Source organism: Propithecus coquereli, unplaced genomic scaffold (assembly GCF_000956105.1).
Source record: "Propithecus coquereli isolate 6110/MARCELLA unplaced genomic scaffold, Pcoq_1.0 Scaffold496, whole genome shotgun sequence".
NCBI classification, from domain to species: domain Eukaryota; kingdom Metazoa; phylum Chordata; class Mammalia; order Primates; family Indriidae; genus Propithecus; species Propithecus coquereli.
The window spans coordinates 718,884-738,735 of NW_012150796.1; the positions used below are offsets into that span (position 1 = coordinate 718,884).

The window sequence follows — 19,852 nt, forward strand, 5'->3', positions numbered from 1 at the left end:
CCCACCAGGAAGCGACAGCTGCAGCTGCAGGGAGAGGGCAGCCGGCACGCTCTACGCACAGAGAGACTGGGCCCCACACGGCCCTGCACATGCTCGGCGTGGGTAGCGGATACGACGCGGAATCCTGCCTTTTTCTAGCTAACACACTCAACTGAGAAAGTCAATTAAAGTGTATAAAAAAACCAACAAACCTGTGCATTTGAAAAAATTTAATGCCTAATTAGTACTTTAAAAAATTTATCTATATAAAATGTACAAATAAAGGAGAGAATTTAATGCTTACAGGTATTTCTTTAAGCAGTACTCCCCCCTTTTGGATATTTGACTGCACATACCAAGTGGTATAATAGTTTCCATCTTCTAATGATGGAATATATATATATATATTTTTTACCTATCCCTGGAGTAAGTAATAAAAAGAGAACGGGCGAACTGGCTGCACAAGAGAAGAGAACGAAGTTGGGAGCAACGCGTGACCCTGCTGAATTCCCGCCGTCCAGATTTGCCCTACTATGCTGGTGGTCAGTCTGTCCCTCTTCTTAGTAGCCACTCGCAGAGAGGGGCTTGTGCGCTCGGATTCACAGGGGATGAACTCAGTATCTCAAAAGACACATGAAAACTAGAGGTATGTATCATTAAGTAGCTATCAAACTCACACCATGATCTCCCTCCTGACACGGACTCTGCATCGCCTCTTCCAACATAAAGTGTCAAAGGTTTGTCAGGTGTTTTTTAAATCACTGAAATGTACAGTTGTCCACCAACACCTTATGGAAGAATATAAGAGGCAAATCACTGGGGACTGCTACTTGAGTTTTGTTAAGAGTCAAAGGCTCAGGAATCAAGACCCTTAGTTAGCATTTCAAAGTACTAAGAACAGAGGCCGGTGGTGTACGTGCATTATGGCTGATTCACCAGGTGGTAAAAAACAAGAGGTTAATTTCCCCTTCTTGATTGTTAACTGACCGTCTCTATTCCTCCAAAGGCTGGATTAGGATTGCAAAGAGCTTTCCTCTGAGATTCTGCTGTTAATTGAGACTTACAGTATTTTTGTGTCTCTGAGTGCTGAGTGGGAATATTAAAAAACAGAAGAAGAAAAAAATTATATTACACTTGATTCAAGGAAAACAAAGATTTCAATTAAGTCCGTTTATAAAGAAACATTCTTAGGGAAAGGTTTCAAGAGGTGTGTGTGTGTGTGTGTGTGTGTGTGTGTGTGTGTGTGGGTAGGGAGTGGAGGGGATTTTAAAAGGAGAAGCACGTTCCTGCCTCACTTTATTAATAATAATAATAATAATATTAACAATAATAATAAGTTTAAGGAGCTTGGGTTGTTCTCCATGTCCCCATCCGAGTCTCCCCTAAGTGCCTCCTGCTGGAATGAAGTAGGAAATGAAAGGTTGGGTTTGGAGGAAAGGGTCTGGTAAACCCTTGAGATGTATATATAACATTTAAAAATGACAACATTGGGAGCTGCAAACAGTGAGGAGAAACATACATTTTAAAATAAAGTAATTCACTTTTACACAAATTCTGTCCATGTGGTATGTAAAGAAAGTAAGGCTCTTTTAATTATGAAAAGATTTTGTGCATGTTTCCCCTATCCCCAAATCCTTTTTAGATGAGTTCCTCTGTAAAATGTTCAAGATTGTGAAGAAAACCAAAACCCAGAACAAAATGAACCCAAAAAAAGAGATCAAATTTTCTAAAAAATAAAATAAACCAAAGAAAAATTCCTCTAAATCTACAGCAATATTTTAACTGGAAAAAAGGTCCATTTTTCTCTGGTTTGTCAGTATAAAAGGTTCCTTTATTTATATATATTTAAGTTTTTAACTGCGAGCTCCTCTTGCTCATCTTCTCATGTAAGGTCCGTTGAGCGACTGCTTGGGTACACCGGCAGCATTCATGTAGCTGTGATGGGAGGGGCCCGTGTACATCATGTTCCCGTGAGGGTTTGGCTGCATAGGCTGCTGGGCATAGGCCTGGCCCCCCATCATCCCCATCTGCATCTGCATAGGATACTGTGCTGTCTGGTTCATGTAGGCAGGGTTACTATGGTAACTGCTGTTCATCATGGGCTGTGTCATCCGATAGCTGTTCATGGCATTCAAGGTGTTCATATTCATGGAATTGACATTATAGGCAGGAGTTGGCATTAAATTAACCCCCATGTTCATGCCACGCTGCACAGCCAATGCCCGAGGGCCGGCCTGCATGGCAACCGCGGATGGGCTGCGGCCGTACAGCTGCTGCTGGTGGGCAGCCGCAGAGGGCAGTGGTGCAGATTTGGAACGGATGGAAATGTGTCCCTTAACTGGCATTTGCCCTTGCAACCTCTGAGTGTGAGGAATGCCAATGTTGGTGGCAGACATGTTGCACTGGAGAAGAGGTGACGTGAGGTTCATGGTAGTGGATGCCAAGTTTGGGGGCGGCGTCATGGTGGCTTGTGCTTGAGGAGCCCCAGCTAATGGATGAGACGGAGCTAGCTGAGCCAGTCCTGTATTGGACAGAGAAACACTGGTTGCATAGGAAGTCACAGCAGGAGAATGGCTATAAGGCATGGCATGAGGGTCCATGATGGTGTTCGTCAGCTGCTGCAGCTTGGCGAGACTGAAGGTAGCTGATGGTTGAGAGTAGCTGCCGGCCCCAAAATCCCCTGGAATCCTCTCATAGATACTTATGTTCCCAGTGCTTCCAGATTCTGGTATCTCCATGATCATAGGAGCTGGAGTGAAACTGTTATTCATACTGCACTGTGACAGGGGTGGCTGCTGCTGGGGAGGGGGCGGGGGCTGAGGCTGCGGGGGCTGGGGCTGCGGCGGCGGCTGCTGCTGCTGCTGCGGCTGCTGCTGCTGCTGGGGCGGCGGAGGCTGTGGCGCTGGCGCCTGCTGCTGCTGCTGCTGCTGCTGGGGTGGCGGCGGCGGCGGCTGCTGCTGGTTACTGGGAGGCCTCTCCACCACGCAACTCTGAGGTGACTTGATACTGCAGTTCGCAGCAGGCTGGACATTATTCTGTTGCATCATGCTGCAGCTGCTGCCCACGTTTGCCATTGGCTGGGTGACCACACAGCTGTTCTGGGTGAGGCTGCTGGAGGACGACAGCCCACCATAGGAGCAGCTGCTCTGGGAGGAGTTGTTCCCACAGATGCTGCCGCCCATCGTGGAATCGTAACTGCTGGGGTTCTCATAGTTTTCTGTGGTGCTCTCAATGCTGCCCAGATCACTGAAGCCACTGTCCACCACCTGCTGAGAGTGGTCTGATACAGAAGGCACATCCATCATGGGGCTGGTCTCCATGTTCTGCATAGAGGGTGCGGACAGGGATCCTTGTTCCGGGCTGATCTGGGTGTAACCGCTCTCAAGGGCAGGCACGTTGGGACTGCTGACCGAACGGACAGACTGGCTGGGATGAGACTGAACAGAGGAGATCGGGCTGTTATGTTCTGAAGCATGACAGTCTTCAACCATGGACATCTGAGGGTCTTCATCAGCCTGGGTGTAGCTCTGCAGGGTCTGACAAGCCGCGAGAGTTTCTTCACAGTCCTGGTAGGCGCCCTCGTGCTCATTGCTTTCTTCTTGAGTCAAAGACTGCACTGCTTGTACAGTTTCCAGATCCAGTTCACTATGAGGAATCTCTTCTTCCTCTTTTAATTCAATTAAGTCTTCCTTAGTGTGCGACTCTTCTTCGTGATCATCCTCAGACCCCGGCATGTGCTCTGACACCACTGACGTCTCATGGGAAGGCTGCTCCTCTTCAGACTCTGGCTCTGTTTCATCTTTATCCTTTGTATTCTCCCTGTTCTGCATGTTAGTACCTAAAAAAGACTCCTGACCACTGGGCTCCTCCTTGACATCTTCCCCAACTGGTTGTTCCCCCAGCTCCTTTGTCTGTGTTGACTCCAGATGGCCGTCGTCTTCATCATCTGCATCGTGGTCTTCATTCTGGTTTGTCTCTGCAGTTGCTTCATCTTCCTCCTCTTGCTCCTGTTCTCCCGATTCTTGCTGCTCTTCCTCTGCCTGCCTCTGCTCTCCCATGAGGTGGGGTTTCTCTTCCTCCTCCTCCACCTCGGGCTCTTTAGTTTCGGTCTCGGGACTATTGCTGCTGTCCACCGGAGAAGCCACTCTGACTTCACTGCTGGCTGCATCCTCTTCCTCTCCCTCTTCAACCTCTTCTGCTTCCACGTGCATCTCCTCTTCCTTCCTTCCTTCGCATAAGGGCAAGTCTTCCTTCAGTTCAGCAGTTTCTTCACTCTCTTGAATCTCAGGTTTACGTCCAGATTTGGGAGTGGGGACAATGGGCCCAACAATGCACTCTTGAGTACAAATGGGCACGATTTCCCGGTTCAGCCTAAACCCTGGCTTTCGCCCAGGTCTTTTCTTCCAGTGGGCTGGTTTGCGGCTCTTGCCTTTGGGCCACCCCTTTTTCTTTTTCATAGGTGTGGATGTATCTGGCTCAAGTGGAGAATTCTTCACATCACATTTTCTCAAGAGAGATACTGGCTTTAGGACAGGAGTGTCTATACAGGAAGGATAAAAAATAATAAAGACAGGTTAAAAGATCTTGTATTTTCCAGTGCCTTCTTCTGAGAGCAGCATGTACCACAGAAATGACTTTACTAATCATCACTTTTATTAACTCCTGATTATCTTCATTTTAAAGGTAAGAACCTAATGGATAAACCTAACTAATGACATCTTTTAAAGTCATGCAGTGAATTGGTAGAAAGAATCTTGGTCAACGTTATGTTACCAGGCACTAGTTAAAACCAGTTCATCATCGCCAGCTGTATGGCTTTGGAAAGTGATTCTAAGTTTCAGTTTCATCATCTATAAAATGGAGATAAGCTTTATAAAGATAATAAAAAAGTAGTGCTTTTATCAAGTTGTCTCTACTGAAAGTTACAAATCAGTTTATTCCCCGCAACCCCCACCCCTGGCCTGGGATGTATGTTCTCTGATTCTCTTAGTTTCCTCAAAATCATTACTTCAGTAGTGCCATGAGCCTACTGCTCCAGGCCACAAACGAGCCGTCCTGTGTGAACAACTGTTCCATCAGTGCTGTGTCTGCATGGGAACAGCTCAAGGCAGTTAGTCCTAGACAAATAACACAAAGTTAAAGCACCAATGATGTTTATTAGAAATAAATTTGATATTAGAATTATTGTGTCCCCATTATTTTTTAATTGTGGTAAAATATGCACAACATAAAACTTACAATTTTAACCATTTTTAAGTGTACACTGGCATTAAGTACATTTACAATCCCCATTAATTTTTAAAGGAAAAGAACACTAAGGCAAGAACAAGATTTGGAGGGGAGAAGTTAGCAGTAATAACTTGAAAGTCAACAAAGGAAACAGCTGTATCACAAAACATCTGTCCAAGTCGACAGGCACCTAATGAGGGGATACTATTTTAGTGTATAATTATCTAAGACAGAATGTAAAGTGTCAAATTCACAAAATAAAATTTTAATTTCCTAGTTATATATCTCAAAATATAATATGAGTAAAACCTTGGAGAATTATTCACACTAAAACAAAACTCAGTCATCTTATTGCTGTATTAAAAGTATTTGTTACATAAAAATATGAGAATGGAGAAAATGCAAGTTATCTACTAGACTTGAAATCAAGTGAATTTATTTTAAAAAGTAGAATAAAAAACTCAACCAGTTAATGCATAAAAGCTAAAGGTTTATGTACCAAGGGTGGACAACTAGACTTCCTCAGATTTACACAGCAAAGTAAAAAAAGCTCATTTAGAGCCCATGCAAGGCAAACATATTACAAATGCAGGCAGCATGAAAAATCTGCAAAAACTTTAGGTCAGGATAAACAAGACTAGTTTTTGACGTGGCTCATCTACATGAGCCCCAGTTTCTCTATCTTTACAGAGGAAATGACAACAAGGCTATTTTAAAGTAAATAATTAGATTTTTATCTACACCATAAAATTTAACTTATTTTGAGTTATTGTTACTATTTATTAAAAATCTACTACCAGCTGAGTAAGACATATTAGATGTGATTCTGAAAGGATTCCTCAACTGATGTGAACCAAGTTCCATTTTATATGAATCTGTTCTTACTGAAGAAGTGCCTGTTAGTACTCCTCACTGAACAACACGTACTGAGTGCCTATCTTGAGCACTCAACACACGGCAGTGAACTAAAGAGGCTAAGTCTAGAGAGCGCACATTCTAGTGTAGGGTTATTACATCTTCCTGACGCTAAGTCCCATTCAGCCATTAACTAAAGATTTGATAAAGGCTGGGAAAAACTCAGGCAAAAAAGAAGTTTCCTAACAATAAGATATTTTCTCCAGAGGATATTTTCCCCTGAGTTCAAGGGGAAACATATGAAAAAACGGGGATGGACATACTTGATACAACTTTTTAGTGGTTGCCAAGCCTTCCTTTTTTTGCTTAGTTGGTTGTGTTCATTTTTTAGCCTTTTTGCGGAAGGGTCTGTCGCTATTACTGCTGTACACTTAAAGACCATAAAACCACAGTAAGTAAGTTCTGTACAACATACCATCAGCATCATCTGATTCTTCATCTTCTTCTTCATCTTTAGACTTCCTCTTAGAAGAGGATCGACACCTGAGAACATCCTGCGAGGACAAACGATGGAAGTATCCTCTAGGGAAGAGTTCACTTTCATCCTCTTCCTCCTCTTCTTCATCTATCTCAAAGGTGGGTTCTAATCTTGGCATTGGCCTCTCAGAGTCAGAGTCTTCAAAAGGTTCATCTAACACCTCTGTAGTCTCAGAAATGGTTTCTGTGACTACACTGCTATTGTGGTGTTTGCGCTTTCGGACTCTCCTTCTTCGATGAAGAATTGGTTTCTATTTAACAGAGAAAGCAAGTATTTTATTTACAGTAATAATGAATGCTATCTTTTCTGTTAATAACATGAGAACAGTTTTAAAACCTAATAGAATTAGCACATATAAAGTGAGGATGCTGTTTGCCAAAAGACATTTTGAAAGTTATTTCAAAATATTATAGCAGGACACTACACACACAGTATTATGGACACAAAAATTTTGGATAATTCAATGTAACTTTGTATGAAAAAAAATAAAAACAGGCAGGCATGTCCACATAGCAGATATTATAATTCTCTTGTTAATAATTCAGTTAAATTTAACACCCAAGGGAGTTGCTTATTTCAATATTGAAATGACCCAGAGGCTAGTCCCTTAAACTTCTCTTTTCTTTAAGAGCAAAAAAGGATTAAAAACACTTTATTTGCCTCATAGCACTGCTCCAAAGGTTAGCAGAACTATTTGAGCTGTATGCCGTTTTCATAAGCCCTCCATACAAAGTTACAACGGAATGTAGAGATACGGAGCTGAAACGTATTTACTTGGTGCTAGTGAAGCATTTCAGTAGTCAAATAAATCTGAGATTGGAACTTGGCATATTTGGCACAATTTTGCACTGGGTTGACCTAATATCTTAAATTACACAACTGGTATCACAAAATAAGAGACAATAGCCTAGAGAATGTCTAATCCAATCCCCTCATTCTATAGAGGCCAGAGAGGTCATAGGACCTGCTTAAGGTCACCTTTCTACTTGGTACAGAAATGGTTATAACATACAGTCTGCTGATTCCCAGTCAAGTGAATTTCTTCAAGAACTTTCGAAGTACTCTGCACATAATTTCCCTGCCTGCTACAGTATTCTTTTATTCATATAAGAAAATAGCACAATCTGCTTTACTTTATAAACAGGCACTATGAGCCCTAGGATGGCAAAGAATTTATTCCTCCCGATCATGGACTGAACAGTAGAGTTACTCAATGTTCGATTTTCCCCTACTTCAAATTTACTAGTTCTAATTGAGAATATAATTTTCAAATTAGATTAAAAACATCCCAGCTCCTTGGAGAAATGGCTGATTTGAGGACAGGGGTGTGAAACATACAAGATGAACCTGGAGCATCTCGTAGTGCCACAAAGTAAGAAAGTGCTCAAAACAAAACAAAAAACCCCACAGTGATGACGTTATATATGCTAAAGGGACATATGAGCAAAACTGAAAAGACTCCTAATGGCCGAAGCTTGAACAATTTCAATTTTTGTTTTGTTTTGTTTTGAGGCAGGGTCTCACTCTGTCGCCCCAGGTAGAGTGCAGTGGCATCATCATAGCTCACAACAAGCTCAAATTCCTGGGCTCAAGTGATTCTCCCACCTCAGAGTCCCAAAGTGCTAGGATTTCAGGCACGAGCCACTGCGCCCAGCCCAAGCAACAAATTTTAAAAAAGTAGTATTGGATTATAAATTGAAATATCAAATAAATATCTGGGTTCATACTGATATAAATAAATGCTTGGATAAATAAATAGATGGTGGAGAAAGTATAAATCACCCGAACAGAACTCCAGATAATTTATGCAGATATGCTGCTCTTAGGAGGGAGAGCATAACTCTCCATACCTTAAGTGTGGGCTGTGCACAGTGACTTCCTTCTAGTACAATATGGAAAAGGGGAGAAAAGGAGTAACTTGACAGTGGAGAAACCTGACAAACACTACCTTATTAAGGCAGGTGATCAAGGTTAACTTCAACAGTGAAAAGTCACACTGACAGTAAATGCCCTGAATTTGATACATATTGATACAGAGACATGCTGGCAGATACCCTTTATATGATATGAGAATGGTACTTTACCTCTATGGTCTTCCTCTCAAAAATATACTACCTGATTCTAGTATCATGAAGGATATCCTACAAAATACCTGACCAGTCACCCTCAAAACTATCAAGGCCATCACAAACAAGGACAGTCTGAGAAACAGTCACAACCGAGAAGGACCAAAAGACACATGACTACCAAACTTAATGTGGTATGCTGGATGGGACCCTGGAGCAGCAAAAGGACATTAGGGAGAACTGCAACTCTGAACTGAGTATGAAGTCTACTTACTAAGGATCCACATAGCTCACTAACTGCGACAAATGCACCAACCCAGTGTCAGAGGGTTAATAACAGGGGAGACTGGATGTGGGGTACACAGGAATTCTCTCTACTTTCTTTGCAATAATTCTGTAAATCCTAAACTGTTCTAAAAAGCTTATTTTAAAAAAATGGCTCTGCCTCGTGTTTTGCTGAGGAAAAGAATGACTTAACTGCTTTGGATGAAAGTTGTCACCTGCTACCACAGAGTGGGGCTTGCAGGGGGGCTGTCACACTTTAGTCTGGCTGCCTTGTGGCAGTGCTCAAAGTCTACTCCCAGCCTAGGATGTTTCTGTACATAGTTTAAGAGAATTCATTATCATAATCTACATTTATGAACTACTAATAATTGGCTGTCATTCAAACACTGCAAGATGATGAAATACAATCTAGAAAATATTTTTACAATAAGATCAAGTCAAACCACTGGAGTGACATGGGAGGAGGGGAGAGAGAACAGGGAAAACAGTACCACCAAAGACAGGATGAGCGACTGTACTCTGAGTGCCCCAAAATATAAGGGCACCACTATGCTCACTTCCCATCTGACTATGTAATAAAGGATCTTCCTTTCTAATATGAACACTCCTAATCTGTACATACTTTTAAAATATTTTTAAAGTCCCTGAAAGTCATGATTTGAACACCAAACCAACAAGCTGAAAAACAGTTTGTCAGCCCTTAAATAAGCTTATGATTCCCAAGTCCACTGCCATAAATAGAAGAAGTCACGCACACTTTCCAATGCTCACTGGAAAGATCATAAGCTACGATACACTGAGGCTTAAAGTTTATAAAATGACACACTAGGAATTTCTAACTTTACTCTTTCAGAACTGTAAGACAGAACAAATGTGTGCAATAAATTGCAACTGGAGGAGGAAGACACATAAATAAACGTGTTACCTTTCGCTTCAGTGTGGGCTTTGTGAGAATTGGTGGCGAGCTTGACCGAGGGCTTTCTGGCTCTTCCTCCTCCTCGCTGCTCTCACTGAAGCCCCTGAGGAGCGCCCTGTCGCCATCGCTGTAGCGCCGAGGCAGCCTGTCGTTCCCTTCTGGCAGCCTGCACTGCAGAGCCTCGGGGCTCCTACGCAGCGGCCCTCGCCAGGGCTCAGCCCCCTCGCTGAGTCTCCTCGTGGGAGGGTCTGGCTGCCCGTCCTGGCTGGGCTGCTCCTGGGAGGCTCCCGACTGCTCCTCACTTTCCGTGTACTGTTCTTGGGAGGTTTCCGATTTTTCCTCACATTCTCCATAGTGTTCCTGAGGAGTTGATGATGTCTCTTCCAAGAGCAGTTTAGCATCTTTATCACCGAAACGTTCCTGGGTTTTCCTGTTCTTCCTCCCCCAGCGACCCCTCCGAGGAGGCGGCTGACTGTTTGCGGGAAGACTGTCACAGGGAAGCACTTGTTTGTTCAAACGTGTAGAACTGACTGGAGCCATAACTTCTGATTTCTTTTCACTTTCTACTGAGGAATAAGAATCTTGTTCTTTGTCCTCTCGAGACACAGACTTTCCCACCTGATTTTAGAAAATGAAACAATGCTGGTTAATTTTTCAGTCTTATTTGGGTTGTATCTACCTATTCTGACCTTTTAAATGCTGAGATAAGTAAACGAAACTGAGCTTTAAAAAGAAAATGAACAATTATTTAATAGCTAATGTGAATATTTCCTACACTTAGGCACTGTTTTAATGCTTTATCTGTATTATTCATTTAATTCTCCCGAGGATCATATTAAGTATTACCACTATATCCTCATTTTATAGATGAGGTAACTGAGGCACACACACAAAAAGGCGAGCGAGCTGCACCAGGTCGCTCAATGTACAGGAAGCAGCTGGGGCACTAACCCAGGTGGTCTGGCTCCACAGCTCGTGCTCTTAACACCAATGGAATACCATCTTCAGCAAGCAAAGTGAACATTAATGTTCTTTTAATGTTAAATGAGATTATTTATGAAATTTCTCAGAAGTAAAAATTCATGAACAGGGAAGACACAGATGTTGGGGCATGGGCAAGAGGAAGGAGGCATTGGAGAAATATGAAAGAAAATTTATGTAATTATATGACTTATTTTTATTCTGAATAATTTCATTTTGAAAATTAAACTGCACTAAAGAGGGACATGAGATTTTTTTATGTTTATCAAAGAAGGACATGGATATTAAAAGGGTGAAGCAATGCTTTAAAAAGAACCAAAAATGTGTCACATGAAGAAAATACAACACAGTCTATCATCAAGCCTTTAATGGCTTAAAACATTTGTGTATCCATGGAACTTTTCAGCATTATTTGAAAACATAAATGTTTAATTCCTTAATGTTCTACTTTAAGGAAAATGTATCTTCACTTTTAACAACTGTTAGATTTAGATTCAATTTGCATTCCTCAATTATTGTACAGCTTAAAATTGAACTGCTTATTAGCACTCTGGTAAGAAATATTTAATCATAAGTAACACGTTATAAGAAATTCCATGATCTCCCTAATAGTTCAAGGCTTAAAAATACACAAATAAACCAGATTTCATCTTCCTGAAATTTCTACCACTGAAATAAAACTGAGATTCTAATGTGAATTTACTTTGTCGGTAAGATATCATAATACATATCACAAATACTCGTGAAAACCAAAATTCATCTTCTGTCATCAAAATTAGAGACGATTCAAGCCCTTACACTGGTCTCCAATTCTCTTTCCCGGCACTGTGGCTCTTCGTTTTCTCCTTCCTCAGCCTCCTCTTCTTCCTCCTCTGAGACAACAGAGTTGGACACTATGACAGGCGTCCAGCGCAAACATTCCGGATCTACATCTACAGGCCGCAAATTCAGCTGAAGCTTTGCCATGTGATCCTGGATAAGCTTTTCCCGGCGGATAATCACAAATCTAGAACCAGAGAAAAGTTTATAGCAATCAACAAGGTACAGAATGTAAATAAATGAATAAGGAGGTATAACCCCTGGAAAAGCCTGAAGGAGACGATGAATGCTTCAAAGATGGCCTGCATGGGAAGATGAAATATGGAAACACGCTGTCGGTGAGAGAGCTAATAAATAAGAAGCTGGCCAAACACTTCACTTTCTAGCACAGCAATGGGTTATTTTAACCATTTATTGCCTCATTCTTTCCCCTCTGAAGTTTCGCTGCTCTCTTTCCTATTCTCTGATTAGCTCAAACGCCTCTTTTCTTTGTGAGCTTTTTTGGACCACTTCAGGTAAGGGTGAAATGTTCTTCCTTTGAATCTATATTTCACTTTATACCATTTACACGGAAATTAATTGTGGGCATATTTTACGTAATGGTGTTGTTTCTAGAGTTATTACTTCTTTTTTTTTTCTTTTTTTTTTGAGACAGAGTCTCACTTCTGTTGCCCTGGCTAGAGTGAGTGCCGTGGGGTTAGCCTAGCTCACAGCAACCTCAAACTCCTGGGCTCAAGCGATCCTACTGCCTCAGCCTCCCAAGTAGCTGGGACTACAGGCATACGCCACCATGCCCGGCTAATTTTTTCTATATATTTTTAGTTGTCCAATTAATTTCTTTCTATTTTTAGTAGAGACGAGGTCTCGCTCTTGCTCAGGCTGGTTTCGAACTCCTGAGCTCAAACAATCCGCCCGCCTCGGCCTCCCAGAGAGCTAGGATTACAGGCGTGAGCCACCGCGCCCGGCCCGAGTTATTACTTCTTGTATTATGAAAAAGCTACCAATACTAGAAGATGAAACATTCAGTAGCTTAGGTCCAAAAGTTAGGAGGAAGACCAGAAAAAGTTAAAAAATATATATACACAGTAAATCAAATTAAGTATCATAGAAAGGAAAATGATGTCTCATCATCACCAAGTGGTACCACTTAATGGCCTTTCATCAATAATCCGACTGCCTGATCCAAAAACTTCCCCTTGATTTTCTTTCGAAGGTACACAAAGGAATGTGACACTCACTGGTCACTACGGAAGTCCAGCATTCGTAGGTGGTGGAGTGTGGAAGTGATGTCTTGAGGGCAGATTCCAGTCAACTTGCTCAACTTCTTAATGCTGATTTGTTTGTCATTTTGGTGATAAAGGCACTCCAATATTACACTTTTCCAGTAAGCCATGTAGGAAAGACGACCTAGATCGGATAACGGTTTCTCTGGAGACCCCGCTTGGCCTTCACGCTTTGATAACAAATAACCTAAAGAAACCCCCAAATCACAAATATGTCAGAGACCCTAAAAAAGTTTGATTCACCAAAATAGCAATCCCCTCTTCTACAACCAATCCAAGTATAATTTCAAAGGTAAATTACTTCAAAAGAAAAAAAAGAGCAAAATTGCAAAGACTACTTTAAAACAAATTGGATGAAAGGTTACATAATTTCCAGGTACTGAAGATTAGGTAAGTATTATTTTGTCTACAGTTAATATAAATTATCTTGTTAAAATATTCAAACTGTTAAAACATAGGACTTCTATTATACTAACGGGCTGCATTACCTAAGATCAGGGCAACATTGCTCTTTAGTTCAACGCACTATGGGAGGAACACCACCCTTGCTTTATGTGGACCACTAGATGGCAACTGTTACATCTAAATTGAGAAATACAAAAGAATGCCTTAATTTTTATGTAATCCTATTAAGATTATGGTTCTTCTGTGAGCAAATTAGATGGTACTTTCTCACTTTACCAAAGCTCCCCTCACAATTTTACCTATCACACTAATTCTTAGCAAGCAAGAATGCCCACAGTGTGCGAGTGTTTAGTGTATAACTCTCAAGAACTGGAAAAGAAAGGTATAAATTCTAAGGGCAAAGAATTGAAAACAGAGATGGCAGAAAAATGTGGTATTTTCGGTCATTAAAGAAAACTTAAAAGCAGCCTCAGAATGGTAATCTGGAAAAATATATGAGGAAAAGTAAACAAAAACAAATACTATAAGCACACAGATTGTTGTTTATATACCTCAAAAATACTAACCACCACAAATAAAAGATTTTCCCTAATTTTGCTATTTAATGGCATATATAACATGTCTAATCATGAGTCCTATTTCAAAACAATGTATTAAAGGAAATAATCTGAGTTACGCCCAATGCTGCTAATCCAAAAAAGCCAGAAAGTATGTACAAAATAACTAGTAGCATATATTTTCAATAAAATATGGTAAAGAATATAGTTTAAAGCCAAGGAGAATAAGCTTAATTGGTCCAGATGAGAATTAACTTCTCAAGACCAGAATTGAAATCCTTAGTTTGAACTATTAACATATATTCCTTTAAATATTTTACAGCAATATCTGAGGGAAAATACTCCCTCAAATCACTATTTTGTAATCATTGTAACATTTATTACAAACATACATTTAACTTCCTAAGCCAAGATTATCAATGTGTGAAACAAAACTCAAGTTCCACAATGATCTCTTTAGAACTGTTAGCTCTCACTTTTTAACTCAGATTAAATTCTTTCCTATATCATTCACTTTTAAAGATTTTAAAGATGTGTTGTGTATTTTTAACCACTAGGTAGAGCCTAACTAAAAAATGCACAAATTTTTTTCAGATAATTGGGTAACAAAAATAGGGCAGGCATTGTACTTCTTTATTAATACTAATTTTAGTTATATAATGCTTTTAAGTATTGTTAGTATTACTACATAAAATTAAGTTCCATTGTAAACGGACAGTTGCAAATTAAAGGTGCTTGTTACAAATCACACAAAATTGTATTCAATGTTGGCTTTTTAAAAATATGCCATGTCCAATCAAAACAAAAGGAACTTGTGGCTTTAGGTTTTAAAGATCCATACAACAGTATGACAAAAGATACCAGCAGCCAACAAATCATCTACAAATCTTTAAAACATATATACACAGAAAGTCCACAGGAAGAGATAATGAGAAATTAATACAATTCTTACTGAAATCGATGAGAAACCTGCCATAGCCCTTACGCTGGTATTGGGGAAGAATCATTATACAGGAAACGTTGTACTTCTGCTGGCAGTGCTTTTCCTGCGAGAAAACAGAATAGAAGCCAAATTTTAAAACAACAGGCTGGTAAAACTGAATAGTAATGCTAATGCTAATTACTAAGAAACAAAGACCAACAGCCAAAACCACAGCCCTGGTCCTTTGGGAATAGCTGTGTACATCAAGAAAAAATACCGCACTGGGAGAAGATAGGACAATGTTAAGTCACTGCCATTACCTACAAAGCGACCATTCCAGGAGAGTAAAAATATAAAATAAAGCGATGCCATCCAACATTATCTGCAACTCAAAAACAGTGTGTCAATCAGCAGAGGAATCTGAGTTCCAAACAATGTGCGAAGCTACAAATGATGAACCAATGTGGTACTCCAGAAGTGAGAAGATCCATCAATTATTTCGAAGTTTTCTTTATTTCCTTCTCTGATGCTACACAGGGCACTCCCACTCCCTATCAGCTGCACCTAACTTTACACAAAAGTCTTGAATTTGGGTACAAATACATTGTTATAAATTAGTCAATATATTTTAAATCATATTTAGCTAATGAAATAGAGCTTAAAGAACTCTAAATAAAGCTAGCATTTCCCATTGAACTGTATTATAGGCTTAGATTTTTACCATGGCTTGTTTAAATAAAAATAAACTTTTATGCTGTTTGACTAGAAAAGAAATTCCCCCTGCCAAGGGAATGAAAGATTAAGGAAGGAGAAACACCCTTTAATAAAAATGGCTTCTTACTCTTATTTCTGTGCCTAAAATTCAAATTAGGAAGAGATGGTTTAAACTGAGAAAGAACTCAGAGGTAATGACTGTTTATTTCACAAGTTCTATCTATTATCACCATGGGAATCGAAGTCATTTAAAAACTTTTCCTCTTGAGTATTGCCAGCAGTTCATGTTCCTAGGAGAATATAGGCTGCTGAATGTTACTAGGCATCTTCCAGCACCTGGTAAGTTTCTGAATGTTCCTTCTATTTTCCTTTCCAAAAAGCTGGATGACACCTGTAGTGCCGTCTAGTGAGAACCAACAAAGATTGTTTCAGATTTCCGTATGAATTCAAACACATTTTAAGCTGACATACTTACTTTAGAAAAGTAGCCAACAAGGTGGCAGCCCTTGACATCATTCTGTGTTAGAACATAAAAAAGAAATGGCTCCACATCATAATAGAGTGTTTTGTGGTCAAGAAACAACTTTGCCAAGAGACACAGGTTTTGACAATAAATGGTACTCACGTTCCCATCAACCTAGAGGGAAAAAAAAGAACAAAATGGTAACCAGAGTGTCTCTTTAGTTCTAGAATAATACGTATCAGTTCCAAGCATCTCTAGGTATCCACAGTCCTATGGAAGAGAAGCTGTCAGTGACCAGAACACACTGGAACCTAGAAGTTATCGTGTGAAATAAATGGTGGTATTATGGTACCTGCTGTTTTAAGATAATCAAATACATAAAATAGTGTATACTTGAACAAAGCAGGAATAGTTAGATATGGAGATGATAATCTGGCTTTAAAATAGCATTTTTTTTGCTTTTGTAAAAAGATTAAGCGTAGAAATCCTTGGGACAGCAAGCTTAATTTTCAAAAGTATTTAATTCAACAAAAGATTTAAATGTAATCTTTCTAAAATACATTTATTAGGTAAAACAAGATATAACTGTAATCTATTCTCCACAGTAGCCTGAAGCAATGTAGTCTGACAAGCATGATCAGGTTTACCCCCAAATAAAGCTACTTGAGGGAGTATTAACTACTGCCAAGCAGTAGCGCCAAGTATGTTTCCTAGGTAACAACCTGGCAAATGAAACTCAGCTTGGCCAAGCTCAGGAGCACTATGCTCTGCTGCTCCTGACAGCCCTGTGTTCTTGGAGTTGCTAGAGCTTGCTCTTTTATGAAAAAATGCCAACGGCTGTCCATATTAGCTCCCAAGACACTGTCTGCCATACTAACTGAATTCCTCAACAATCTAAGTAATTTAATATCACTTTTTAAAATACCCACCAACATATGCTTAAGTTGAAAAGCAATTTGCTTTCGGGTGTTCTGAAACAGTACTGTATACCACACTGGCCCCCCCTTCTCCCAAGGTAAAGAGCTCCTCTATTGATCACCTAAAATAAAGTCTTAGGGAAGACCAGGAAAGTAAGAGACTGAATGGACCTGACAATCTGAAATTCTATCGTTGTAGTAATTAACGAGGAACACAGGATCTAATAAATACTTGGCACTCAAACCACAGAACTCAGGATGGAGAAATTAAGGACCACTACTAACAGCAGCACAGAATCACAGACATATCAAAAGTCATATCATCATAATAAGATTTACTAATGCCATTAAACACACCTCTGTGAGACATTCCTTTTAAATAAATAGAATTCCTTTGATTTAAATGCCATATTTCATAGATTCTAAGATGTACTTTTATCACATCTTAACATATACAAAATCATTAAATAACCAAATGAAGTTCTAAAAAATTATAATTAGTAATACTTTTTCCTTTTTAATGGTACATAAAATAGGCATATTATAACTGATGTCTTTGATTCAATGAAATACAGAATAATTTATTTTGCGGTCAAGCTTGTGAACTTGGTACCATTTGGGTTGGCCTAATTCTGCTTCTCATAAAGCTGATAATCTGATTCAATAGTGAGTGTACAACAGTAAAATAACATTCCCCCCCCAAAAAATCAATTTGCACAATTAGGTGCAGTACAGGTGGCACTGTTTTTGAAATGGATAGAATGGCAACTACTAAGCATCTACCTTACCTCAAAGACAGAAATATTATTCTTTCGGTAAATCTCATTGGCAGGAGGATGGAACCAACCACATTTCTTCATGTGCTGCTGTAGAATAGTTCTACTTTTCATGTATTTTAGACAGAATTCACAAAGATATAACTTGGGCAGCCTGTAAACAACAATTAAACAAAAAAGGACAGGGCTTTATATCTTATAGGACTTCAAACTTTCACAACTGTTATCTTTCTTGCCTCTCCTTACTACCCAGGCAAAAAACATACAGAATGTATCATTATCTCCACTAATGAATAAAAGAAAGGAAAAAAAACCCAAACTAATTTAGATACCTGTTAGATTAATAAATAATAATTCCCAGTCTTTCAAACTACCCAATTGATAGACACAAAAATCTCACATTCCCTCCTTGAGAATCTCCAATAAACAGAAAATAAAGTCTACCTTCAGAACACACTAATCAGTAAGAATGATTTTGTCGAGCTATACATTATTCTTCCTTTATTTGTTACTTGTTTTATTTGTTCATTCATTCACTCATCTTAGAAGATAAATATTTGTTGAATACTTACTGTGTGTCAGGCCTTGTGCTAGATACACTGAGTATATGGTGCTGAATAAAATGGACATACAGTGTACCCTCAAAAGACAGACTCTGTATATGTTTTTAAGTATGAAATTCTAACACTGAATATGTTTTGGCAGGTTACAGCACACTACACTACCTTATTCCTTCTACCCCTGAAATTCTGGCTCTCCCCTGGCTAAGTATCACCACGTGAAATCATGTAAGTCAAAATTATTACTCAACAGGTAAAATAATGACTCAAATTATTATTTCAGATGTTCTAAGTTGTTAATTTGTATTTATTCAATAGTCTTGCTATTTTAGTGGTAGTTTAACAGGACTTCTTCCTCATAATGTCCCTTTTATGAGGACTTAGGCAATAAAATTAAGTGATTAGACCAGTTCATAAGGTAATGGAAGGAACATAACCTAAACTAAACATCAGTGGCTTGTATACCTGTTTTAGTCTGAATCCGTAAGACCACATGGCCCTTGTGTTAGAACTTACACATCCGCTGTACCCTCAGCACAGAGTTGGCCTCCCTCTATCCTGAACTATAATAATCAGTACTGTCATGTCTTGGTAGTCTGAGATCTGACACAATCATTAAAACTGCATATGCAGAAATACTAGATGGTATTTGACAAAAATGATAAAACATATAACTCAAATAAATTGCTGTATCTTTTCTCATAATTATATACTGAGTGGAAGGAAATAAACTTAATTTAGTTGCTATCAATTTGGACATTTATGCTTAAAACATTACCCTAGAATTAAAGAAAATAGTATTTGCTAAACAGATTAACACACACAAAAATGTTTGATTTGTTAAAGCGTAAAGACCACATCTACTTTTTCAAGTTTCTACTTTGGAAGCAGCTTTTGAAACATAATTATAACTTATCTGAAAACACCTAACATTCTACTAAAGCTTTTCTTAAGGTATATTTATAGAATACTAGTCCTGTATGCACTAAGGATATGCTAAATAAGGGTGGGTTAGGGCATGTGATTTTTTTTTCTTTCTCCTTGGGGATTCACAATGTGCTTTAATTCTTCTCATATAACCTCAATCTTATTTTTAAAACTGCCATTCAGCACAATGAATACAGCTTCCAAGGCACTGTTATGGTATAATATTTTTAAATGTCTATAATATATAATATTGTTTTTCAAAATCTCTAATATTAGCCACATTAATACAACCTGAAATTATATCACTAGTGCAAGCATTCCAAAATAAAGTACTGAGTGAAACAACGAATGACATAAATTAAAGTCAAGAAGCAGGAGGCAAGAGCATGGAAAGAGATGAACCGTAGGCTACTCTGCATTTCCTTCGCATCCTGCCGGAATGGCAGCAAGATAAATAGCTTCTTCCTTCTTTATCATCAAAGCTACAAATCTCGAAATAGTCCCAATTATAAACTTCATCATCTAATACAGGCACTAAATCTGTGAACTAAGCTTTTTTTTTTTTTTTGAGACAGGGTCTTGCTCTGTCATCCAGCTAAGGTGCAGTGGCGTCACCATAGCTCACAGCAACCCCAAACTCCTCGGCTCAAGTGATTCTCC

At 39.3% G+C, this 19,852-nt stretch overlaps 1 protein-coding gene across 1 annotated transcript in view; it reads right to left on the bottom strand.

Annotated features, from left to right (window-relative positions):
* Positions 1-1,853: 1,853 nt before the first annotated feature.
* The window catches only part of KAT6A (K(lysine) acetyltransferase 6A), a 127,528-nt gene continuing 109,529 nt past the window's right edge, over positions 1,854-19,852 (bottom strand). The window contains exons 10-17 of the mRNA XM_012655999.1: positions 17,718-17,859; positions 16,025-16,186; positions 14,866-14,959; positions 12,907-13,138; positions 11,648-11,855; positions 9,878-10,486; positions 6,539-6,851; positions 1,854-4,519 (exon numbers count right to left, since the gene is read on the bottom strand). Of these exons, the coding sequence (XP_012511453.1) occupies positions 1,854-4,519; positions 6,539-6,851; positions 9,878-10,486; positions 11,648-11,855; positions 12,907-13,138; positions 14,866-14,959; positions 16,025-16,186; positions 17,718-17,859 (4,426 nt within the window). The remainder of the gene's footprint in view (positions 4,520-6,538; positions 6,852-9,877; positions 10,487-11,647; positions 11,856-12,906; positions 13,139-14,865; positions 14,960-16,024; positions 16,187-17,717; positions 17,860-19,852) is intronic.